The 27,131-nt window shown below is 42.2% G+C and overlaps 1 protein-coding gene across 1 annotated transcript in view; it reads right to left on the reverse strand.

The window, feature by feature from the left end:
- LOC132383377 (adhesion G protein-coupled receptor B2-like) overlaps window positions 1-27,131 on the reverse strand; it is a 1,046,509-nt gene that overhangs the window by 259,658 nt on the left and 759,720 nt on the right. The window contains exons 18-19 of the mRNA XM_059954264.1: window positions 18,884-18,986; window positions 758-908 (exon numbers count right to left, since the gene is read on the reverse strand). Of these exons, the coding sequence (XP_059810247.1) occupies window positions 758-908; window positions 18,884-18,986 (254 nt within the window). The remainder of the gene's footprint in view (window positions 1-757; window positions 909-18,883; window positions 18,987-27,131) is intronic.

The raw sequence follows: 27,131 nt of genomic DNA on the forward strand, positions 1-27,131 counted from the left end.
GTTACTGAAAGAACTTCCTCTAACATTACTTTATTTGTAAGGCGTTAACTAATGGGTGGTTTATAGCTCACAGCAATGAAAAGTCTAAGACAATTATAATGAAAGGAGAGTAACATTAGCATTAAATTCTCAGATCATTGGAAATGCTGTCTGTTTACTTCTGGATACTGTGGAATGGTGTTGAAACCTGGATGCAGATGAAGGAGATATTGTGGCTTATGCAGAGATTTGAGAGGTAGGTTTGGAGATGCATGGGGAAATCAGGGAAATGATGATGACAGAGGAAAAGCAATTTCAAGTGAAGCTGTTACAAACAGTGAAGCTAATTGGATGAGGTATGTCTTGAGAGTGAGTATGATTTTCAACATGGTGATAGAAAGCAAATGAAATTGAACCTTGAAATAAAGAAGCTAAAAGTGGTCTCGACTACCCAGAAACAGGAGTGCGTATAAGGAAGGCAAAGAAGAACCAGCCTCAGGCAGTGATAATGATTGCAAAGCAGCACTGATGAATCTTATTCTTGACTGGCCACTCATATTCTCATTAGCAGTTTTCTTTACTGTAGCATGAATTCTATTATTCAGTATAATGCAACACCTTCAATGGGCAAAGGAAACACAATTTGTTGTAGTGAGCAGTTTTGATAATACACCAGCACTAAGTAACATCCAATCCACTTGGCTCTGAGCTTAAAATGTTAGCAGTTTCATTGCAATCACATACAAAATGCGTTCTAATTATAAAGAGTATCACATACCCCAGCCAAGGCAGAGAAAGCGTTTTCTTATCAGCCTCATCCTAATTTTACCTAGCACAGCGAGATAGGACTGCCAGGCTTCTGTTAATACCCAACAGAAGGAAGAGAGGAAAAAGAAATGGAGGAATGCTGCTGTCATCATACACACACCCTAGAGAAAAGAGTAAAAATGTGTTAAGTAATTTCTTAATGAGAATAAGAAATATATTCAGAAGCTACCTATTTAAAGAGCCAGAGAAGTTCCATGCAAAACCTACAAATTTTCTTTGACTTCCTTTAACACCTTCATTGAATAGGAATACTGTAATTGGTGTTTAGAGTTTAGCAGTTGGGGGTCGAATTGGGCTTTACTCTCATCAGGAGCAAAATCACTGATGGCTTACTTCAGTTATATTTAAATCAGTGAAGGAAGATTCACTTTACATATTATGTGTATGGCAAAATATAAAAGTTCATGAAAACTTTTGCTGGTTGATATTATTCACAAAATCTTACTTTCTGTTGAACATGTTTATAAGTTCAATACAAATATTGAATACAAGTGATTTCATAATTTCAGTTATAATTATCAATGTAAAATATCTGTAGTCAAACAATTTGAGTTTTGCAGTACTTCAGTTTTGTTCTGACATGGATTTGAACTGATGACTTCCCAGGAATGATAAGCAAATAACTTCAGAAACACCTTGAAACAATAAATTATACTTAGCATAACCATTATGCATTAAATGATACAAAGTCTACATAAAACAAAGTTAATCTCCAATAAGCACTGCGCAGTGCCACCTTTGTTAACTGGATGAACAATTTATGACACCACCAGCAGAGCTTCACCACTGTTTCTCAGTCTAGCAGATATCAAATACGGATGAATAGAACAGATGAAGTCTCATTGTGAGAAGATTGGTCTACTACTAACTCATTTGCCTGATGGAACACTTCAGAAAACTGAACTCTATCACATGCAAAGTACATTGTGTCATTTACTGTTATGGTACTGTATATAAATGGCAACATACCTGTATAAATAAGCTCTGGTCTGGCAAAAAGCCAGGAACAAATGAGAAAAAGCAGATGGATATTTTGTCATCCATTCGATGCATGCTCTCAATTTACATGTAAATTAGAGGCCATGGACTCTGAATACAATGTCTAGAAAAATCCTTCAGCATTATAACCAGAATATGCATAACTCAAGAAGAAAACAACTAGTTTTTCTTATTTCTTCTTGAAGTTTAGCATCACCATCTTTCCATGGAACTGAAAGAGATGGGAGAGATTTTAAATGGATTTTTTCCAATGGTATTTTCTTGGGAGAAGGACACAGAGGTTATAGAAGTGAGGCCATGGACAGTGTATGGATAACAGAGAAGGACGTGCTTGCTGGCTAGAGGCAAATAAGTGTGGATAAATCCCCAGGGGCTGACAAGTTATTCCCTGAGAACTTCTGGGAGTCTAGTGCAGAAATTGCAGGGGCTCCAGCAGAATTATTTAAAATATCCTTAGGCACAGGTGAGATGCTGGGGAATTGGAGGATAGTTAATTTCCATTGTTCAAGAGAGGCTCTAAGTATAGGCCAGGAAAGACAGTGAGTCTAATGTCAGTAGTGAGTAAGTTATTGGAAATCAATATATATCAACACAAATCAATATATTAGTATTTGGATAGACAGGAACTGATTAGGGATAGTCAGCGTGGTTTTGTGCATGATACATCATGTCTAACCAATCTTACAGAGGGATGTTACCTGGGAGGCTGAAGAAGGAAAGGTAAGTGGATGTATTCTGCATGGACTTTAACACGACATTTTTGTAGTTAAGTCAAGTCATCACTTTTTATTGTCATTTCAACCATAAGTGCAGGTACAGTACACAGTAAAAATGAGAGAACATTTTTCAGGACCATGGTGCTGCATGAACAATACAAAAACTACACTGAACTACGTAAATCAACACAAAATCTACACTACAGACCTACCCAGGACAGTGTAAAGTACACAGAACAGTGCAGGCATTACAATAAATAATAAACAAGACAGTAGGCACAGCAGAGGGCAGTAGGTTGTAGTCTGATGGCTTGGGGAAAAATCTGTTACATAAATAAACAGCTGAATGGCAGCGTCTGGGGATTCCGTCTGCTTCTGTACTCCTGCCGAGTATTTTGTTGCCACAGATGTGGTCCAATTTAATGTCCTTTGGAGAGCAGAATGGACCAGAGAGCCGGCCGGCTAGGGCTTGCTTTTTTCCAGGCACGGACTCCTGCCCGCTCACCTTGCCTCTGCTTCTTCGCACACCGCTTACAACGTCCTCAACTCCGGCCATCGGCATCAGGCAACTCCAAGGACTGCAGGCCCGATTCCCTCAGCAAGCCGAGGTCGCACAATCTAACCAGCAGCTTTTCACGAAGGTTTGTTTTTGGGCGATCTCTGTATTGTAGCAGTGACTGGCGATGGTAGATAGTCGTTCTGTTATCCTTTGCCCTAAACCCTAATTGTGCCTTAAAATTAAATTAAAAACTAAAAAACTAAATTAGAGTAGCACCAGATCTGAAAGGCCGCTGCTGCCGTGTGTGGCGCCGCCTGGAGGACGGTCTCATATGGGAAGTTGGTCAAGAAGTTTCAGTCACTTGACATTCAGGTTGAGGATTGGATTCAACATTGGTTTTGCAGAAGCAGCCAGAGAGTGGAAGTAGATGGTTCTCTCTCTGACTGGAAGGCTATGACTTCTGGAGTGCCACAGGGATCAGTGCTGAGTCATTGTTGTTTGTCATTTGTATCAACCATTTGGATGATAATATGGTGAACTGGATCAGCAAATTTGCAGATGACACCATTTGCAGAGGGCATAGTGGTCAGCAAAGAGAGCTAAAGCTTGCAGTGGGATCTGGACCCGCTGCAGCAATGGGCTGAAAATAGCAAACCAAGGTAGGATTTACACAGTGAGTAGTAGAGTATGGAGATCAGGGCTGAGAGGAAAATTGGATCAGCCATGATGAAATGGTGGAGCAGACTCGATGGGCCAATTGGTCTAATTCTGCTACTTTATCTTATGGAATGTGAGGCTATAGTCCAGGTACAGGCAGAATAACAGTTCAGCGTTGACTAGATGGGCTGAAGGACCTGTTTTAATACTGTAGTATAATGAGTAGTTTAATAATTTTTCACATGAAAGGTAACACATAATGATTTATCATAAACAATGTAAAATCAATAAGACACCATGACAAAACTGGAAAGTGGAAATCTGAGCTTATTTTATCCAATAACTGCCACTAAATAAACATGTAACATTGAGTTTTTAACCTGTACTATTATGCATTTATTATATTCACTGTTTTGCAGGTAAGGCATTGATTTGTTGCAAGGTGATATCTCGTGGAAAATATAAACGATAAAAACTAACAGCTGGAGATGATTTATAGGACACTGCAAATATATTTTAAGACTGAGAGTTGAGGAGAATTCTGGAATTTAACTGGGTCAGGAACACATCAATTTCAATTCAATGTGAACACAAGTATAAAGTTTTGCTATGATACATTGTTGTTTGCATTATTATGTTAGTTAGATTCAGTCTAATTTGATTCCCATCACAGAATTTCAACAAACGAAACTGGATTCCATTGCATGAAAACCTAATATAGCAAATACCTTTGCATTGATTCTCATCATACAGAATTAATATGCATCATACTTCAGAATGCCAGGCTTTGGAGAGGGTGCAGAGGAAGTCTACTGGAAGTTAGGATGCAGAGGAACTTAGAGCAGAGTTTATGAAAAAGACAAATACAAATAGGAAATGCTGAAAATACTTAGCAAATCAGGTTGTATCTGTGGGCAGAACTGTTATCTCTATATCTCACAAGTGTAATGACTGTGTTTTTGCAGTTTGTCTTAACTTGCACATTGATTGTTTGGCAATTTTTATGTGGTAGTTTTTAATGTTTCCATGTATTTCTTTGTTCTAATGTGAATGCCTGTAAGAAAAGGAATCTCAGGGTGACATATACTCCATATATTTTGTTCCTAAATTTATTTTGGACATTCAAGTCCTGAGTGTTTCCTATATTTCCTGTTTTTTTTAAATTTTAGAATTTACAGCATCTGCAATTTTTAATGATTTTCATTTTCAGATTTAATGGAGATTTCAAAATGTTAAAAGGATTTTAATGTACAAAGGAAAAAATCCTTCAACTGACTGTATTAACCATATTTAAGATAATTGGCACTGGTATTTGAGAGAATGTGAGGAGAATGTTTTAATATAATTAGCTGGTCCTATTTGGAATGTAAAACCATGATGAAAGTAGATTTAATACTAATTTTCAAAGGGAAATTCTATTCATTTACCAAGGATTTATCTGCAGGGCACAGTACAAAGATCAGGAAAGTAAAATTAATTGAATACCACAGTTAAAGAGACACCACAGGGTCAGTGCTCTAAATCTAATTTCCATTGTACTATTTCAAAAATGGAGAGAAAATTCAAAAATCCAAAGTGCAAAGGCACTTGGGAGTCCTCATGCAGGATCCTGGAAAGGTTAATATGCAGGTTGAGTCACTAGTGAGGAAGGCCAATGTAATGCTAGCATTTGTTTTGAGATATAAAAGCAAAGGTGTAATGTTGAGGTTTAAAAAGCTCTGGTAAGGCCCCACTTAGCGTATCGTGAGCAGTTTTGGACACTTGATCTAACAAAGGATGTGCTGACATCAAAGTAGGTTTAGACAAGGTTCACACGAATGATTCTGGGAATGAAAAGGTTACCATAGTAGGTCCAACTTATAGCTTTGAGCCTGTACTCACTGGAATTCAGAAGAATGAGGGAGGAATCTCATTGAAATTTATTGAATGTTGAAAGGCCTTGATAGAGTGGATGTGGAAAAGATGTTTCCTATGGCAGGAGAGTCTTGGAAAAGAGAGCACAGCCTCAGAATAGAGGGATGTCCATTAAGGACGGAGATGAGGAAGAATTTCTTTAGCCAGAGAATGGTAAATCTGTGGAATTCATTGCAGGAGAATAAGGCTAAGGGGGAAATGGATTAGCCATGATGAAATTGCGGAGCAGACTTAATGAGCCAAATGGCCTAATTCTGCTCCTGTGTCTAGGTCTCAGATGCAGTGATGCCCTTTTCCATTCATTTTTGTTGCATAGAATTCCAAAGAACAAACTCCATCTCACTCACTTGCATTAATAACATTTCTAATCGAGCCACTGAACATGATTTAAACATTGCAATATGAGCATAAAATAATTCCTAGATATAACATTGTGATTGTTCCATCATATGTAACATGAAGTTTATACATTTAATATATTTTATATATATTGCAGTTTCTCTTTAGCGTTCCTTGGTGTTTCTTTCAGGTAAAATTGTTTTTCTTGCAAACTTAATGAACCATGTGTAGATTTAGTAATTGCTTTTTTCAAATGCAATTTACAGAAATTCTACTCCACTTCAGACGGATAATTCCTTTCAAACTATCTGTGTGTTGTTAAGAAATCAGTTTTGTTCATGTAGTTTGGGGTTTGTAACATTAATCTTGTAACAAAATCTCATCTTTTTATCTTATGTTTATAAACTTCACATTGCTTTTTCATACATTTCTGCAATAATAATGAATGTACTTGATAGCAGAGTGTGATGGAGAGTGTTTGGTAAACTCACTCCTTACACACACAAACATTGCTTTGTCAGAGTGTACACTCTTCAATGCTTTCCCCAGAATGGGTCCTAGACTATGCTAATGCGCTCGGGTAGGCATTATGTTGCCTTTCCTGCCGTACGCTGTGGAATATTCCATTTCTTTAGTGATGGGGGATGTGTAAACAGGTATTTGTTTTTTGTATACTATATTTAAGGTAGATACTTCTATTTGTTTTGTAATATGATTGTAACTACATTGCGGGGTGCATCACATTTTAATTCATGTGTAGTCTTAAGTTAACTTTGGGGGTAATTAAAGATGGTAGGTCCAGGTGCCTAATAAACAGGACTCATTGCCCTTGCTAGGAGAGAGAGATCAGTACTGCCAGGGTTCATACTGGACAAAAATATAAGCATAGAACTATTTAGTGCTTTCTGGTAGATATCTTTTTGTAAATATTAGCTGTATACTTTATTGCTATTTTTTTTGTAAGTTTGATTTCTGACACATATAGTAAACCCTCTTGCACTGTAGCGCTTTTTTTCTTTTTTCTTTGGTCAAATCCCATGTATCTAACTCAGAGTATCAATATATCTAACATGACATCAGATAACAAACAGCAAAACTGAAGTTGTCAACTGATTTGTACCATTAAAAGTAGCAGTCTCAATCTTTTTGAGCTAAAACACCCTACTGAGCTTCAAATTTTTTTGCACCAACTAATCCACAAATTCCAACAAACACAAACACATGGAAAGATTATTCATATAACTAATTGAAACCTTGCAATTTCACATTCCCTACATTTCCAAGTGCAAACTGCCCAAACATTGACCTACAGCTGCCTTAATGACTATCACCTGGTAGCACTCACGTTGACAGTGATGAAATGCTTTGAGAGGTTGGTCATGACTAGACTGAACTCCTTTTACCTCAGCAAGGACCTGGACCCATTGCAATTTGCCTATCGGCAGTTGCAGTCTCAATGGCTCTCCACATGGCCTTAGACCACCTGGACAACACAAACAAAGGAGCTGGTTGTGGATTACAGGAGGAATGGAGACAGGCTAATCTTATGGCATCAATGGATCTGGTGTTGGGAGGGTAAACAGCTTCAGGTTTCTTGGCATCTACGTCACCAGCCGTGCGGTGAAAAAGGCACAACAGCACTTCTTTTACATCAGACGGTTGAGGAAGTTTAGTATGGGCCCCCAAATCCTAAGAACTTTCTACAGGCCTATAATTGAGAGCATCCTGACTGGCTGCATCACTGCCTGGTATGGGAACTGTACCTCCCTTAATCACAGGACTCTGCAGAGAGTGGTGTGGACAGCCCAGTGCATCTGTAGTAGCAAACTTCCCATGATTCAGGACAGTTACAAGGCCAGGTGTGTATAAGGGGCCCGTAAGATCATTGGGGACCCAAGTCATCCCAACCACAATCTATTCCAGCTGCTACCATCTGGGAAGCAGTGCCGCAGCATAAAAGCCAAGACGGACAGGCTCCAGGGCAGCTTCTTCCATCAGGCCATCAGACTGATTAACTCACGCTGATTTGTGTGTACTCGATATTACATTAACTGTTCTATTTATTATAAATTATTCCAAAAGACAGACATACTTTATTGATCCCAAGGGAAATTGGGTCTCGTTACAGTCGCTCCAACCAAGAATAGTGTAGAAATATAGCAATATAAAACCACAAATAATTAAATAATAATAAGTAAATTATGCCAAATGGAAATGAGTCCAGGATCAGCCTATTGGCTCAGGGTGTCTGACACTTCAAGGGAGGAGTTGTAAAATTTGATGGCCACAGGCAGGAATGACTTCTTATGACGCTCAGTGTTGCATTGCATATTGCACATTTAAATGGAGACATAATGTAAAGATTATTGCTCCTCATGTATGTGAAGGATGTAAGAAATAAAGTCAATTCAATGTCAGGAAGCTTTTCATCGACTATAGCTCAGCATTTAATACCATCATACCTACAATCCTGATTGAGAGGTTGCAGAACCTGGGCCTCTGTACCTCCCTCTGCAATTGGATCCTCTACTCACTAACCGGAAGACCATAATCTGCGCAAATTGGTGATAACATCCTCCTCACTGATGATCAAAACTGGTCCACCACAAGGGTGTGTGCTTAGCCCACTGCTCTACTTTCTATATACCCATGACAGTGTGGTTAGGCACAGCTCAAATACCATCTATAAATTTGCTGATGATACAACTATTATTTGTAGAATCTCAGGTGGCGATGAGAGGGCATACAGGAGTGAGATATGCCAATAGTGGAGTGGTGTCACAGCAACAACCTTGCACTCAGCATTAGTAAGATGAAAGAGCTGATTTTGGACATCAAAAAGCGTAAGACAAAGGAACACATACCGATCCTCACAGAGGGATCAGAAGTGGAGAGAGTGAGCAGTTTCAAGATCTCTGAGGATCTAACCTGGTTCCAACATATCGATGCAGATTTAAAGAAGGCAAGACAGTGGCTATACTTCATTAGGAGTTTGAAGAGATTGGCATGTCAACAAATACACTTGAAAACTTCTACAGTTGTACCGTGGAGTACATTCTGACAGGCTACATCACTGTCTGGTATGGAGGGACTACTGCACAGGACCAAAAGAAGTTGCAGAGGGTTGTAAACTTAGTCAGCACCATCTTGGGTATTAGCCTACACAGTACCTATGACACCTTTAAGGAGCTGTATCTCAGAAAGGCAGCGTCTATTATTAAGGACCTCCAGCACCCACAGCATGCCATTTTCTCACTGCTACCATCAGGTAGGAGGTCCAGAAGCCTGAAGGCACACACTCAGCGACTCAGGAACAGCTTCTTCCCCTTTGTCATCTGATTCCAAAATAGACATTGAACCCTTAGTGACTACCTCATTTTTTAAATAAAAACCATTTCTGTTTTTTGCACAATTTCTAATCTATGTATACTGTAATTGATTTACTTATTTATTATTACTATTTTTTTGTACACTATTATGTATTGTATAGAACTGCTACTGCTAAGTTAACAAATTTCATGTCACATGCTAGTGATAATAAACCTGATTCTGACAGTTTTAAGACTTTTGTGTCAATAGGAAAGTCATGGCTCATTCTCTGTGGGACTATCCAGCAACTTTCGAGGGTTGGTTGATAAGTTCATGGCCTAAGGTAGAAGGAGTAAAATTTAGAAAACCTAGCACATTTATTTTTCAACATAGTCCCCTCCTACATTTACACACTTAGTTCAGCCGTCGTGGAGCATATGGACCCTTCATTGTAGAAGTCGGCGTCTTGGACCTCCAGAAATGGTCCACAGCGTGGGGTGATTGATAAGTTCATGCCCTAAGGTAGAAGGAGATGAGTATTAACTTCAAACTTTCTGCATAATCACTCAAAGAGTTGAACTGCACGTGCATGTAATGAGAGCTGTATAACTCATCTCCATCTATGTTAGGCCACAAACTTATCAATCACCCCTGCTGTGGACCACTTCTACAAAGAAGAGATCCGTATGCTCCACGACGGTTGGACTAAGTGTGCCCATCACCTGTTTGGGTCTCATTCAGACTGGTTAAACAAGACTCTCCACTGATGAGTGTTGCAGTTAAGGCTGCTGCTATTACTGTGGGAGACAGGTCACCCACAGGCCAAATGTCCAAGGCTGCAGCTGTCAGGAGAACTGCTAAGACCATACTGTGACAGGAGGACTAGAACAGTAGCAGCCACCACTCCCAACCCTATGGATTCCGGTGAAGGGGGCTGAAGGGGGTGATCCAAGCCAAACACTCAAAATGCTGGAGGGAATCGGCAAGCCAGACAGCGTAATGGAAAAGAGTAAGCAGTCGACGTTTTGGGCTGACACACTTCATCGGGCTTGGAAAAAAATATGAGAAGTCAGAGCAAGAAGATGTAGGAGGGGAGGAAGAAGTACAAGGTGGTAAATGATAGTGAAATTGGGAGTTGGCGAGGGATGAAGTAAAGAACTGGGAAGTTGATTGGTGAAAGAAGGGGGAATTGATAGGAGAGGGTAGAAGACCAAGGAACAAAGGGAAAGGGGAGGAGAACATAAGGGATTTGTTGGGCACGAAAGGACATAAGGTGAGAGAGGGAAATGGGAATGAGAATGGGGGAACGGTAAAGTGGGGGGATTGGGCAATTGTAAGTTTGAGAAATCGATGTTAAAGCTATCAGGCTGGAGGTTACCTAGATGGAACATAAGATTACAGGATACAGTAAATAACCCCAACAGACTTACAGGTGAAGTAAGTACCAGGAGGGAGATCAGTGGGAAGGGACAAATGGACTTGGGAGTTGCGTAGAGAGCAATTCCTGCAGAAAGCAGAAAGTGAGGGAATGTGAGGGAGGAAAAGATGTGGTTGGTGGTAGGATCTTATTGGAGATTGCAGAAGTTACGCAGAATTATGTGCTGTATGCAGGTGAAGACAAGAGGAACCCTGTCCCTGGTATCGTGACAGAAGGATGGGGTGAGGGCAGGTGTGAGAGAAATAGAAATGGTGCAGGTGGGGGCAGTGTTGATGGTGGAGGAAGGAAGACCCCTTTCTTTGAAGAAGGACGACACCTCATGAGCTGTGGAATGACAGCAGATGCGGCAGAGATGGAGGAAATGAGATAACGGAGATCTCCTAGAGTAAGAGCTAAAGAGAGGTAAAGTCTTTTGTGGACTCTGGGGCAGCAGGTTATTTCCTGAACTTGGGGCCTCCCATTGGCTCAACAGGCCTCTGCAAGAGTTCAGCCAGTCCATGCCCACAAATGTCTTGGATGGCTGTCCGCTAGGTTCTAACCTGAGCCAGCAACAGACGTTGGTCTTGCAGATGAGGTTTGAAGATCATGTGGAAGACACTGGTTTCTAAATCATTGACTCTTCACTTGTCTCCCTGATCCTCGAGCATCCTTGGCTGTCCTAGCATGACCCTTCTGTGAACTGGAAGGAAGGAAGTACCATTTATTGGTCCAGTCATCATAAGAGGGTATGTTTGCAGTATGGTGTTCTGATTCCCAGACTCTCCCAAGACCAACAATCAACAAGGGGGCAGACCAGTGCAAGGTAACCTGAAACCTTCCGAAGAGCCAGTTCTGCCCTCAAGGACAGACAAGCCAGTCCCAACCAATGGGGCTGTGCGAGTCCTGATACTGTCTAATTGGGGGCGTGCTAGAACTAGAAAGAGGGAATCATTCGTTCAGATGAAGACCAAGGAGATGCCCGAGCAGTCGGGCACTCCTGAAGCTAAGTCTAAGGGATCCAGCAGCCAGGTCCCGACTAAAGGGAAAGCTCCTAAACGCAGAAGCTCGTTTCCGGGAGTGCAAGGGCATCTGTAACATCTCATTGCCGTCACCTAATGATACAAATGAGGATTTGGCCACTGGAATCTAGTGAACCTAGGGAGGAGACACTGAGATCAATTGAATCACTCCTGCCAGCTAAGAAGTCTCAGGAGTCATCCTTGAAGGAATGCTCTGAAGAACCTGCAACATCCAGACCAGTTGAAGTTTCTTCTGTTTACAAGGACTTGAAAGAAGTCTTCAGCAAGGGAAAGGCATCGGCTCTTCCACTGCAGCCACCCTATGACTATGATTTATTACCTGGTACTTATCGTCTGCAGGGTTGATTATATGCACTGTTAGGCCCAGAGAGAAGTGTAATGGAAGAGTATATAAAGGAAGCTCATCATGGGTTTCATTCGGCCCTTCACCTCACCCGCCAGTGCAAGCTTCTTCTTTGTACAAAACAAATGGGAGCCTGTGACCATGCATTGATTATAGAGGGTTAAACTGCATAACAGCCAAGAATTGTTCCTCCCTTCCACTCATGAATACGGCTTTCAAGATTCTCTAAGTGACAAGAGTATTCACAAAGCTAGACTTGTAAAGTGCATAAAACTGGTCCACATAATGGAGGGTGATGAGTGGAAATGGAATTCAATACACCAACAGGCACTACTAGTATCTGGCAATGCCCTTCGGCCTTGCAAATGCTCCAGCAGTTTCGCCAGCATGTGCTCTAGGACACTCTCCATAAATATGCCTTCCTCTACTTGGATGATATGCTAATCTTCTCAAAGTCCCTGGAGGAGCATGTCACTTACGCCAGAGACATTTTACAGAAGCTTTAGACCATGGGATTTAAGTTAAGCTGGAGAAGTCCAAATTTCATGCAACATCCATTTCAGTTTTGGGTTTCATCATCTCCAATGGCAATCTCAAGATGGACCCAGGTGGCCAGAGATTAGCCACAACCAACAATTCCTGGGATTTGCTAACTTTTACCATAAGTTCATCTGGAACTCCAGCTTGGTGGCAGCTCCACTGACGACTCTAACTAAACAATCCACGGACCCTTTTGTCTGGACTACCGAAGCAGACGCTGCTTTTGCAGAGCTCAATGGATTACATCAGCTCCCATCTTGCTTCCTCCTAACTCAGATATTCCCTTTATCATGGAGGTGGACACCTCAGACATCGGAGTGAGTGCAGTGTTACCTCAACAGTCAGCTTTGGACAGTAAACTGCACTCGTGTGTGTGTGTGTGTTCTGCAGTCAGTTATCCCCAGCAGAGAGAGGCTATGATATCAGGAATCTGGAGCTGCTCACATTTAAGTTATCTTTAGTAGAATGGTGTCATTGGCTTGAGGTGGCCAAGAACCTCAACGTTTGGACAGCCCACAAGAACCTGGCTTACACTTTACTTTATTGTCACCAAACAATTGATACTAGAGTATACAATCATCACAGTGATATTTGATTCTGTGCTTCACACTCCCTGAAGTACAAATTGAATTAAATACAATAAAAATTTAAATTATAAATCATAATTAGAAAATAGAAAAGGGAAAGTAAGGCAGTGCAAGTCAGGTCCGGATATTTGGAAGGTACGACCCAGATCTGGGTCAGGACCTGTTCAGCAGTCTTATCACAGTTGGAAAGAAGCTGTTCCCAAATCTGGCTGCACAAACCTTCATGCTCCTGAACCTTCTCCCGGAGGGAAGAGGGACAAAAAGTGTGTTGGCTGGGAGTGTGCTTATCCCATTGCCTTATTCTCAAATGCCAAATGGGAATTGTTCATATGCCAGCTATAAATTTGCTGATAATACAACCATTGTTGATAGAACCTCAGATGGAGATGAGAGAGCATCAGGAGCGAGATATACCAGCTAGTTGAGTGGTCCCACAGCAATAAGCTTGCACTCAATGTCAGCAAGACTGAAGAGCTGATTGTGGAGTTCAGAAAGGTGAAGATGAAGGAACACAACCAATCTTCACAGAGGGATCAGAGGTGCAGGGAGTGAGCAATTTCAAGTTCCTAGCTGTTAATATCTCTGAGGACCTAACCGGATGCAAAATATTGATGCAGCTATAAAGAAGGCAATACAACAGCTATATTTTATTAGGAGTTTAAGGAGGTTTGGTTTGTCTTAAAGAACACTTGAAAACTTCTACAAATGTACCTGGAGAGCATTCTGACGATCTGAATCACTGTCTGGTATCACGACGGGGGCTCCTGCAGAAGATCGAAGTAAGTTGCAGAAACTTGCAAAATTAGTCAGCTTCATCATGGGTCAGTTGTAGCCTCAGTTGTATCCAAGACATCTTGAAGGAGAGGTGCATTAGGAAGGTGGCATCCATCATTAAGGATCCCCACCACCCTGGACATGCCCACTTCCCATTGTTACCATTGGGAAAGAGGTACAGAAGCCTGAAGGCACACACCCAGCAATTCCGGAACAGCTTCTTTCCCTCTACTATCTGATTTCTAAATGGCCATTGAAGCCATGAGCATGACCTCACTACTTTTTTATTTTGTTCTTTTTTGCACTACTTATTTTAACTAAATTATTAATAAGACATATTAAATGCAACTCAGTTTTCTCCCTTGTGTTTATTTCTCATGTATTTCATTGTACTACTGCCATAATGTTAATGAGCCGATGCGATTAAACCTGATTCTGATTCTGAAAATGCTGGAGGAACGCAACAGGTCAGGCAGTATCTACGGAGGGAAATGGACAGATGCCATTTCAGGACCAAAGGAGGGAAACTTCTTCAGCTGATTATTACCTCGAAGATATATATAAAGAAGAACCTCAGTTCATAAAGATAACTGTTTGTTTCTCTCCACAGATACTGCCTTACCTGCTGAGTTCCTCTGGCATATCCTGTGGGTTGTCCCCTGTGATAAATATGTTTCAAATGGATTTTTTAACCAAGATTTTCTACTTGTGGGGAAAAGCAACACTTAAGGCCATTAGATAAACAGATTGATGAACAAATCAAACATGGAATTGAGGAAGTAAATTCATGCAGAGAATGGTGAGCACCTGAAACTTACTCCACATTGATGTAGAGTGCAGATGCACATGACAGGCTTCTTAAATATATTAAACGGGGAGAACAGAGACCGTTGCCAACAGAGTTGGGAAGGATGTGAAGAGATCTAAGTGGAGCAGAAGTGCTGGAATATATAGGCAATGCTTAAGACCACAAGACCATAAGATATAGGAGCAGAAGTAGGCCATTTGGCCCATCAAGTCTGCTCTGCCATTCAATCATGGACTGATCCAATTCTTCCAGTCCTCCCCATTCCCTTGCCTTCTCCCCATACCCTTTGATCTCCCAGCTAATCAAGAACTTATCTATCTCTGCCTTAAATGCACCCAAGGACTTGGCCTCTACAGCGCTCGTTAAAGCAAATTCCACAGGTTTACCACCCTCTGACTAAAGTAATTTCTCCGCATCTCCCTTCTAAATTGACGTCCTTCAATCCTGAAGTTGTGCCCTCTTGTCCTGGACTCCCGTACCATGGGAAGTAACTTTGCCATATCTAATCTGTTCAGGCCTTTTAACATTTGGAATGTTTCTATGAGATCCTCCCTCATTTTCTTGAACACCAGGGAATACAACCCGAGAACTGTCAGACGTTCCTCATACGGTACCTCTTTCATTCCTGGAATCATTCTCATGAATCTTCTCTGATCTCCCCAATGTCAGAATATCCTTTCTAAATAAGGAGTCCAAAACTACACACAATACTCTAAGAGTAGTCTCACGAATGCCTTATAAAACCTCAAAAGCACATCCTTGCTCTTATATGCTATACCTCTAGAAATAAATGCCAATATTGCATTTGCCTTCTTCACAATTGACTCAACCTGGAGGGTATCCTACACAAGGACTCCCAAGTCCCTTTGCATCTCTGCTTTTTGAATTCTCTCCCCATGTAAATAATATTCTGCCCATTTATTTCTTCCACCAAAATGCATGACCGTACACTTTCCAACATTGCATTTCACTTGCCACTTCTTTGCCCATTCCCCTAAACTATCTAAGTCTCTCTGTAGGCACTCTGTTTCCTAAACACTACCCACTCCTCCACCTATCTTTGTATCATCGGCAAATTTAGCCACAAATCCATTAATCCCATAGTCCAAATCATTGACATATATCGTAAAAAGCAGCAGTCCCAACACCGACCCCTGTAGAACTCCACTGGTAACAGACAGCCAGCCAGAATAAGATTCCTTTATTCCCACTCTCTGTTTTCTGCCAATCAGCCAATGGTCCACCCATGCTAGTTACTCCCCTGTAATCCCATGGGCTCTTACCTTGCTAAGCTGCCTCATGTGCAGCATCTTGTCAAAGGCCTTCTGAAAATCCAAGTACATCACATCTACTGTATCTCCTTTGTCTACCCTATTTGTAATTTCCTTAAAAAATTGCAGTAGGATTTTCTTTTCAGGAAACCATGCTGGCTTTGGCCTGCCTTGTCATGTGCTTCCAGGTACTCCATAATCTCATCCATAGCAATCAAATCCAATAACTTCCCAACCACTGATGTCAGGCTAACAGGTCATAGTTTCCTTTCTATTGCCTTCCACACTTCTTAAATAGCGGAGTAATATTGCAATTTTCCAGTCATCTGGTACATTGCCAGAATCTATAGACTTTTGAAGGATCATTGTAAATGCCTCCGCAATCTCTCCAGCCACTCCTTTCAGAACCCGAAGTACATTGCATCAGGTCCAGGAGATTTATTCACCTTCAAGACCATTAAGCTTCCTGAGCATCTTCTCAATTGCAATTTTCACTGCACAAACTTCACTTCCCTGATACTCTTCAATGTCCAGTATGCTGCAGATGACTTCCACTGTGAAGGCTGATGCAAAATACGCATTCAGTTCTTCTGCCATCTCTGCGCCCCTCATTACAATATCTCAGCATCATTTTCTATTGGTCCTATATCTACCCTCAATTCTCTTTTTACCCTTTATATACTTAAAAAAGCTTTTAGTATCTTCTTTGATATTAGTCACCAGCTTCCTTTCATAATTCATCTTTTCCTTCCTAATGAACTTTTTAGTTTCCTTCTGCAGGCTGTTAAAAGCTTCCCAATCCTCTATCTTCCCAGCTTTGTGGTATATTGCACATAATTACATCTGTTTCATTCAATGCTGAATATGGATAAGTATACATGAGGTTTAACTGTTACGGTCCGGTCCGGAGCTCTCCTTCCAGGTCTTGCTCCGGTCCGCAGACTCCGGGCCTTGCAGCCAGCCCTCCTGTCACACGGAGCCATTGGATCATCTTGGCTTAAGGAGGTACACCTGTTGCCTATTCGGGGGCAGGTGTTTATAAGGGACTCGGGGACTGAGCCTAGTTGTGAGGTTGTCCTGCTTTGAAGCTGGTTTAACCCACTCTGTACCTGGACTGCTGGCTCTGAATGCTGTCTGTATCCTGTTCTGCCTTGGTTGCTGCCCTGCTTGGAATCCTGCTCTGCCCTGTTCTTTATGTGCTCTATCTGGTTGGTCTTGTTCCCCTGCTTCTCTCCTGTGTGCTAGTCCTGCTGTTCTGCCTTATTCACCTTGCTCGTGCTGCCACGCTGCTGGTTGCCTTTCCCAATTTACCGGTGTATCACGGTAGTCCTGCTGCTCACCCTTAACCCAGTTTTCTTCTGATCCCTTGCCTCTGTCAGGCAGCTCCGGCTGGATTGATGCTGCCTGACAGGGGTTCTACCCCCTTCCTACCTGTTGCCTCTGTTGGGCAGCTCTGGCTGGATTGCCACTGCCTGGTGGGGGTTCTGCCCTTTCCACCTATCTGCCTTTTCCTACCTGTTGCCTCCATTGGGGAGGTCTAGCTGGACTGCTGCTGCCTGATGGGGGTTCTTCCCCTTCCTACCCGTTGCCTAAGGTGGAGTCCTGACTCGATGTTCTTACCCATTGCCTCTGTTGGGGAGGTCTGGCTGGACTGCCGCTGCCTGGTGGGTGTTCTGCCCCTACCTACCTGTTGCCTCCATTGGGCAGGTCCAGCTGGCCTGCTGCTGCCCGGCAGGGGTTCTGCCCCTTCCTACCCGTTGCCTCCGTCAGGCAGGTTTGGGCAGGTCTGGCCGGACTGCTGTTGCCTGGTGGGGTTCTGCCCCCTCCTACCCGTTGCCTCTGTCGGGGAGGTCCGGCTGGATTGCCACTGCCTGGCAGGGGTTCTGCCCCTTCCTATTCATTACCTCCGTTGGGCAGGTCCTGCCGGATTGCCGATGGCTGGCGGGGGTTTCTGCCCTTTCCACCTATTGCTCCCTAAGGTGTCCGTGACTGGCCCAGGCCTCTGTGTTTCTGCCTGGGAGGCGGCCCTGCCTGGGATCCATGCGGCCTGCTATGAGGAATCCTGCCCTGCCTCGCCTGAACTCTGGGATCCAGCCCCACCTGCCTTACCCTTTACATGCCATGGCATCCCTATCCTGTCCTACCCTTAGTACTTCAGTGTCTGTGTCCTGCATTTGGGTCCAATCCTGCCCCCGTTCCTGACATTAACAAAAATCGTTGAATCATAATAAATTGCTTGCTAGGGAATAATTATGTAGGCCACTGAATACTCCCATCAACTCAGAAGGAATGAAGAATGATATGTTATTAAGTCTTGTATAGACATAGAATGCCATGTCATTGAAATTAAATTACATGTCACTGCAACAAAAAATGGTCAGCAAGCACCAAAATAAATGCATTGACTGTTAAAATTAAAGTCCAAATCTTGCAGCTTATCTCAGCGTCACTCCAAGAAAATATGAATGTAACTGACTCATGTGGTGAAGTGAAAAACTGACAGTAGCTCCTCTTCATGCACCCTGACAGATTTCTCATTAACCTCATCAGGAAGGCTAGATAATAGGCAGTTGATTTGCTCCTGCCAGCATTACAACTCACTAAGTTTCAAAAAACGATTCAACATTTCTAAAGCTTGCCCATGAGCTGATTGCTCTTCATTCCTGAAGCTGATATTTCAAACATTAACTTGAAATTGTAGTTCAAACTTGGCTCTTACTTGTAAATGAGTATAATATATTCCAAGAGCCCAAAACTCCACTTACCCAAATTTGAATAAACCTCTGAGTTTTGACATCATTTTCTTTCATTATTTTGGTTAACTCTTCTCCATAATTTATCTGTTGCTCTTGGTTGCTCTTACCTTGCTGTGCATCTGTGTTTGACCAACCAAAATCAGGATGTTTGATGCCATTATAGATAAGCAGAAGTTGAGTAGTATAATGGATCGTTCTGATTTTATGAATCTGTGGAAACATAATGGAAAAGCAAATCAAATGATTTATATATAAATATATTGTGCTATCCTTCAGCTATAAACATCTGTGCAGTTGAGCATATATTTCACTCCTGATGAAGGGTTTCGGCCCGAAATGTCGTCACTACCTCCTCTCATAGATGCTGTCTGGCCTGCTGAGTTCTGCCAGCATTTTGTGTTTTTATCCTATTAATATATCTGTCTTGTTCACATCAACTACGCATGCACATTCCCTTTGTAGAGACTTCCCTGAATTTCATAATGAATTTATTAGTGATTGATCTATATCCATGGGCTTTAGTTTGGATTCTGCATTGTGCAATTATTATAAAGTCTATTCTACTAAACTACTTCATAATTTAAAAAAAATTCAGAGGTAATTTTTGTTTTCAAGAGAAAGCCCTACGCTGCTAATTTTTCAGAAAGTAAGATTTTCCTGTTTTACTTTTTGTAAGTATTTCTGGACCTTATTATAATGTTAAGCCTAGAACTGAATATAATATTTGATATTATACATTACATTTCTGCTTTTTAACTCTGCTTTTCTATTACTGACCCATTGTGTTCATTTTTTCATGGGTTTGCTAATATTTATTTTTAGTTTTATTGACTAAACACCATTGGATTTTCTTGTACTTCTACACCATTTAGATTCTTATCTGAAAGGAAACAAATGAAAGGTTAGTTTCAAGTCACTTTCCATTTGGCCAGAAGTGATAGTATAAAATGCAGGCTATTAACGCTCTACCATCTCTCCCTGTCTCTTATTACCAAGACAATTTTGGATCTGTTTTGCCAACTTGCCATGGATCCCATGAGCCCTAACTTTTTAACCCATTCTCCCACATGTGACATTATCAAAGACCAAACTAAAGTCCATATAAATTTTGCCAACATCAATACAATTTGTTACCTTTTCAAGGAATTCAATCCAACTGGTCAGACAGGACCTGCCCTTGACAAAGCCATTAGTCCCTGCCTTTCCAAGTAATCATTAAATTTCTGCCTCAGAATTTTTCCAATATCTTCCTTACCACTGATATTAGGCACCTAGCTCTCTACTTACTGGGTTTTTTCTTGCTGACTCTTTTGAAAAGGGAGATCCACATTTGCTATTGTACGGTTATCTGGCATCTCATATGTATACAGCAAATACTTAAAAACCTCAACCAGAGCCCTGACAATATCTTGCCATGCCTCCAGTGTCAGCCTGGGATAAAGTCCACCCAGTCCTTGGGATGCATGCATTTTTAAGCTCACTAAAGCATCAAGTACCTCCTTTTTGTTTCTGGAAGCTTGCACTGTATAGGATAGAGGATAGGAAGTTCACAGTAGGGGAAGTTCTGGCAGTGTTTTGTGCCTTCTTTCATGAAGACATGGAAAACAGCTGTTTAATTCTTGTGCCATTCTTTGTGTTGCATTACAGAAGACCTCACCTCTGTATGTAGGAGAACAACATACGCTTTGCTCATCTTTTCCTTTTTACTTTACTGTCAAAGTTGTTGTAGCTAAAGGAGTTGAACATGATGTGGGATAACATGACAAATGGATGTGGATCCACTTATGTTAGAGAGGATGGAGGAGAGGAAGTTGGCCAATAGAGTACTGGATAATAAAATGCAGAGAAATATCAAACTGAAGGGATGTTTATAGAGTATGTCTCTGATGCAGAATGGCATTAGGATATTTGGAAACACGGTTCAACTGACATTCTGCTTATAATTCTATAATTTAGCTACCATGATCGGCATTTTATCCTGTCATTGCATCATTCAGCCTAATTTGTCTATGCCAACCAAAACTGACACGAGCTAGATCCATTTGCCTGCATTTGGCCCAGACTACTCCGAAAACAATCTCATCCATGTACCTATCCAAGTGTCTTTCAAATGTTGTTAGAGTATCTGCTTGAACCATTTCCTCTGGAAATTCATTCCATGTACTGGCCACTCTCCACATGAAAAAGTTTCCCTTCAGATTTGTATTCCACCACCCTGGGAAAAAGACTGTCAGCATTCTCATTTCTACGCCCTCATAATTTTTATGCATTTTGGTCATATTAAATGGATTTTTGACTTGTTTTTCCATTCATTCTCAAGGGAAATGAGGTGTATGAGTAATTGGGCTAGATAGATGAGCTGTTAGATAAATTTGTCTGATTCTCCAATGAAAGGACAATGTTTTATCTGCAGATTTCCTCATGTTTTATCCTTGTTGAATTTCTTCAAATTGATGCCAGAGAGTGGCTACTCATCTGCAGCTCCAAAGTGAATCATCAAATATTCCCATTTAGGGCTACCACAGTTGACATCTCCACTCACACCCATAGGTACTTCTGTAAGCAACATCATTTAAAGACATTTAAAAAAATCTATTTATCTTTAAAATCAGTGGACTCTAGATTACAGACCACCGAAGTAGCAAGTGCAGTTACCCTAAAAGAAAACATGGTAACCAGGCTGGGCTGCAAATAAAGCTGAAACATAGGGCCCTGAGACTCGTTACCATTCTCCTGAGTAGCGTACAGTCTCTGGAAAATAAAATTGAAGCTCTCAGACCAAGATTGCTGTACCAGAGAGACATCAAGAAGTCTATGTCTCTGTTTCATGGAGACATAGTTCCTCACCAGCATTCCAGACATAGCCCAAGGGCTTCACCTTCCATCGCATTGAAGAGACAGCGATGTCAGGTAAAGGCAGAGATTGTAGTCTTTTCTTCATGGGATAACTCATCATGGTACATAGATATGGAAGTTCTGTCTCAGTTTTGCTCCCCTGAGCTGGAACATCTGTCAGTTAAGTGTTACCATTTCTATCTACTGAAGGAGTTTTCCAGCATCATCCTGGTTGGGGGGGGGGTACATTCCAGCCTGGACCAATGTCAAGCTGGCACTGGAAGAGCTGAGTATGTGATCAACAGTCAAATGGCAGCACAACATGCTGTCTTTATGGGATCTACTACTTGGAGTCTCCGACCAACTACCACCACATGTCACCAGTGGAATCAGAGGAGTCAACACAATTGACCACTGTTAGATCACCATCAAGAACATTTACAGTGCCATCCCACAAATGCACTTCGGCAAGTCTGATTACTTGGTTGTACTTCTACTCCTGGCGTACAGGCAGAGACTGAGCACAAATGCACCAGAGGTGAGGATCATGAAGGTACGGTCAAGGGAGTTGGAGAAGCACTTACATAATTTATGGGCCATATCCAGGGATTCACCATTGGATCTGAATGAATATGTTGCAGTTGTCACCAATTTCATCATAATCTGTATGGATGAGTGCTGGAAGAACTCAGCAGGTTGGGCAGCATCAGTGGAAATGAATAGTTGATGTTTTGGGCCGAGACCTTTCATCAGGATTGAAGAGAGAGGAGGCAGGGTGGGAAGAAGGCTGGTAGGTGCCAAGTGAAAAACTAGTAAGGGGAAAGATCATGGGGTGGGGGAGGGTAATCAGGGAGGGAATAGGCAGGAAAGGTGAAGAAGGAATGTAAGGGGAAAGCACTATGGGTAGTAGAAGGAGGCGGAACCATAAGGAAGGTGATAGGCAGCTGGAAGAGGAGGCAGAGTGAAACTGATATGGAGGAACGGAGGGGGAGAGAATGACTGGAAGTTGGAGAATTCAATATTCATGCCAAGGGGTTGGAGACTACCCAGACGGTAAATGAGGTGTTGCTCCTCCAACCTGAGTTTGGCCTCATCATGGCAGTAAAGGAGGCCATGTATGGACATATCCGAATGGGAATGTGAAGCAGAGTTGAAGTGGGTGGCAACCAGGAGATCCTGTCAGTTGTGGCAGATGGAGCGGAGGTGCTCAACGAAGCGGTCCCCCAATTTATGTCAGGTCTAACCGATGTACAAGAGGCCGCAAGGGGAGCACCGGATGCAATAGATGACCCCAACAGACTCACAAGTGAAGTGTGCCTCACCTGGAAGGACTGTTTGGGGCCCTGAATGGTGGTAGGGACAGGAGTAGCACTTAATCTTGCAGGGATAAGTGCCAGATGGGAGATCCGTGGGGAGGGATGTGTGGACACGGGAGTTGCAGAGGGAACGATCTCTGCGGTAAGCGGAGAGGGGTAGAGAGGGAAAAATGTGTTTAGTGGTGGGGTCCTGTTGAAGGTGGTGGAAGTTGTGGAGGATAAGGTACTGGATCCGGAGGGTGGTGGGGTGATAAGTGAGGACAAGGGGAACTCTGTCCCTGTTGTGCTGACAGGAGGATAGGGTGAGGGCCGAAGTGCAGATGCAGCAGAGAAGGAGGAGTTGGGAATAGGGAATAGCATTTTTGCATGTGGCAGGGTGGGAAGAAGTATAGTCAATATAGTTATGACAGTCAGTGGGTTTATAGAAGATGTCATTGGATAGTCTGTCTCCAGAGATGGAGGCCATGAGATCAAGAAAGGGGATAGAAGTGTCCGAGGTGGACCAAGTGAATTTGAGGGCTGGGTGGAAGTTAGAGGTAAAGTCGATGAAATTGACAAGCTCAGCATGGGTGCAGGAAGCAGCATCAATGTAGTCATCAATGTAGCGAAGGAAAAGCTGGGGAGCAGTACCCGTATAGATTTGGAGCATAGCTGTTCCACATAACCCATGAAGAGGCAGGCATAGCTGGGGCCCATGCAAGTGCCCATAGCTACACCCTTGGTCTGAAGAAAGTGGGAAGAGCCAAAAGAGAAGTTATTAAGGGTAAGTACCAGTTCTGCCAACCGGAGGATTGTGGTGGTGGTGGTGGGGAACCGGAGATATCTATTGTCAAGAAATTAGTGCAGGGCTTTGAGACCTTCTTGATGGAGAATGGAGGTGTATAGGGATTGGACATCCATAGTGAAAATGAAGCAGTCGGTACCAGGGAATTGGAAGCTATTGAAGGCGTGGAGGGCATGGGATGTAACCCGGATAGGAGATCCGAGGAGGGACTGAACTATGGGTTATAAAATAGAGACAAGGGAGACAGATACAAGTTCCGTGGGGCAGGGGCAAGCCAAAACTATAGGTCTACCAGGACAATCAGGCTTGTGGATCTTGGGGAGGAGGTAAAACCAAGCAGTGTGGGTTGTGGGAATTATGAGTTTGTTGGCTGAGGATGGAAGGTCTCCGGAGTTGATAAGGGCGGTGATGGTACAGGAGACAATGGTTTGATGGTTTTTGGTGGGGTCCTGTTCCAGGGGTAAGTAAGCGATCATACCAGAAATCAACGTTCCCACCATTTATTTTACAGCTGCAGAGACTAACCATGGGTCTGAGCAAGATATGTTCCAGGGCCTGAAAATAGTGCACACTTAAACTGTATTTTTGCAATGTGCATATGTTAAATATTCAGAATGAAAATTGATAAATCATGTCCTTTTGATTTAATTTATTAATTGAAGGGTATAATGAAATACAATATAACAAAGAAAAACTACATTTTGGAAACTTTTCCTTCCCTGACTTTATTCCAGTAGTGGATCAAGAACAGTTATAGGGAAAGGTATTTCAGTTACTATGTAACTGCAGGACTATTTCTGTTACTGTGTGACTGTGAACTATTTCAGTTACTGTGTGACTGCAGGAGTATTTCAGTTACTGTGTAACTGCAGGAGTATTTCAGTTACTGTGTGACTGAAGGAGTATTTCAGTTACAGTGTGACTGTGGAGTGTTTCAGTTAATGTGTGACTACAGGAGTATTTCTGTTACTATGTGACTACAGGAGTATTTCAGTTACTGTGTGACTACAGGAGTGTTTCAGTTACACTAGAACACTAGAATACTACAGCACAGGCACTTCAGCCCTCAATAACCATATAACTATATAACAATTACAGCACGGAAACAGGCCATCTCGGCCCTTCTAGTCCATGCCGACGCTTACACTCACCTAGTCCCACTGGCCCGCACTCAGCCCCATAACCCTCCATTCCTTTCCTGTCCATATACCTATCCAATTTTACTTTAAATGACAATACCAAACCTGCCTCTACCACTTCTGCTGCAAGCTCATTCCACACAGCTACCACTCTCTGAGTAAAGAAATTCCCCCTCATGTTACCCTTAAACTTTTGCCCCCTAACTCTCAACTCATGCCCTCTTGTTTGAATCTCCCCTACTCTCAATGAAAAAAGCTTATCCACGTCAACTCAATCTATCCCCCTCTTTATTTTAAATACCTCTATCAAGTTTCCCCTCAACCTTCTACGCTCCAAAGAATAAAGACCTAACTTGTTCAGCCTTTCCCTTTAACTCAGGTGCTGAAACCCAGGTAACATTCTAGTAAATCTTCTCTGTACTCTCTCTATTTTGTTGATACCTTTCCTATAATTCAGTGACCAGAACTGTACACAATACTCCAAATTCGGCCTTACCAATGCCTTGTACAATTTTAACATTACATCCCAACTCCTATACTCAATGCTCTGATTTATAAAGGCCAGTATACCAAAAGCTTTCTTCACCAACCTATCCACATGAGATTCCACCTTCAGGGAACTATGCACCATTTTTCCAAGGTCACTCTATTCTATTACATTCTTCGATGCCCTACCATTTACCATGTATGTCCTATTTGGATTATTCCTACCAAAATGTAGCACCTCACACTTATCAGCATTAAACTCCATCTGCCACCTTTCAGCCCACTCTTCTAACTGGCCTAAATCTCTCTGCAAGCTTTGAAAACCTACTTCATTATCCACAATGCCACTTATGTTAGTATCATCTGCATTACTTATTAATCCAATTTACTACCCCATCATACAGATCATTAATGTATATGACAAACAACATTGGACTCAAGACAGATCCCTGAGGCACACCACTAGTCACCGGCCTCCAACCTGACAAACAGTTATCCACCACTACTCTCTGGCATCTCCCATCCAGCCACTGTTGAATCCATTTTACTACTTCAATATTAATACCTAACAATTGAACCTTCCTAACTAACCTTCCGTGCAGAACCTTGTCAAAGGCCTTACTGAAGTCCATATAGACAACATCCACTGCTTTACCCTCTTCAACTTTCCTCGTAACCTCATCAAAAAATTCAATAAAATTTGTCAAACATGACCTTCCACACACAATGTTGTGCCAACCCATTATATTCCTTAAAAAAGTACTAACTCCATACTACCCTGTAACCTTCTATTTTTCCTTCATCCATCTGCCTGTCCAAGAGGCTCTTAAATACCCCTAATGTTTTAGCCTCATCTATCTCCCTTGCAGTCAGGAGGTGCCAGTCAATATGAGGGAATTTGAAATCACCCATAACTACAACCCTGTATTTCCTGCACCATTCTAAAATCTGCCTGCTTATCTGCTCCTCAGTGTCCCGATGGCTATTTGGGGTCTATAGACTATTCCCAGCACAGTGATTGATCCCTTCCTATTTCTGACTTCTACCCAGACTGCTCAGTGGACACTTCCTCTGCAGTATCCTCCCTTTCTATAGCTGTGATACTATCCCTGACCAGTAATACTACTGCCCCCCACTCCTTTGCTACCACCCATCTTATTTCTTTTAAAACACTTAAACCCCAGTACCTGCATCAGCCAATCCTGTCCTTCCTTCAGCCAAGTTTCAGTAATGGCCACAACATCGTAGTTCCACATACTGATCCATGCCCTAAGTTCATCCCCTTGATTCCTAATACTCCTAGACATATTTCAACCCCTCTAACTGGCTACATTTATGTTTTGTCCCCGCCTGTCCTTTCTCATCAGCTCAGAACACATAGCATCATGCCCTAGTCCTTCTATCCTAATCTCTGCACTCACATTCTAATTCCCAACCCCCTGCCAAACTAGTTTAAACCCTCCCCAACAGCTCTAGCAAACCTACCCACCAGGATATTGGTCCCTTTCCAGATCAGGTGCAGCCCATCCTTTTTGTACAGGTCAGACCTTCCAAAGAAGAGATCCCAATTATCCAGAAATCTGAACCCCTGCCCCCTGCACCAACTCTTAAGCCACGTATTCATCTGCCGTAACTTCCTGTTCCTACCCTCTCTGTCTTGTGGCACAGGCAGCAATCCCGAGATTACCACCCTTGAGGTCCTGCTTTTTAGCTTCTTAACTCTCTATATTCCTTCTTCAGGACCTCATCCCTACCCCTATCTATGTCATTGGTCCCCACGTGAACCATGACATCT

The sequence above is a fragment of the Hypanus sabinus genome, chromosome 30, assembly GCF_030144855.1.
Source record: "Hypanus sabinus isolate sHypSab1 chromosome 30, sHypSab1.hap1, whole genome shotgun sequence".
Lineage (NCBI taxonomy): Eukaryota > Metazoa > Chordata > Chondrichthyes > Myliobatiformes > Dasyatidae > Hypanus > Hypanus sabinus.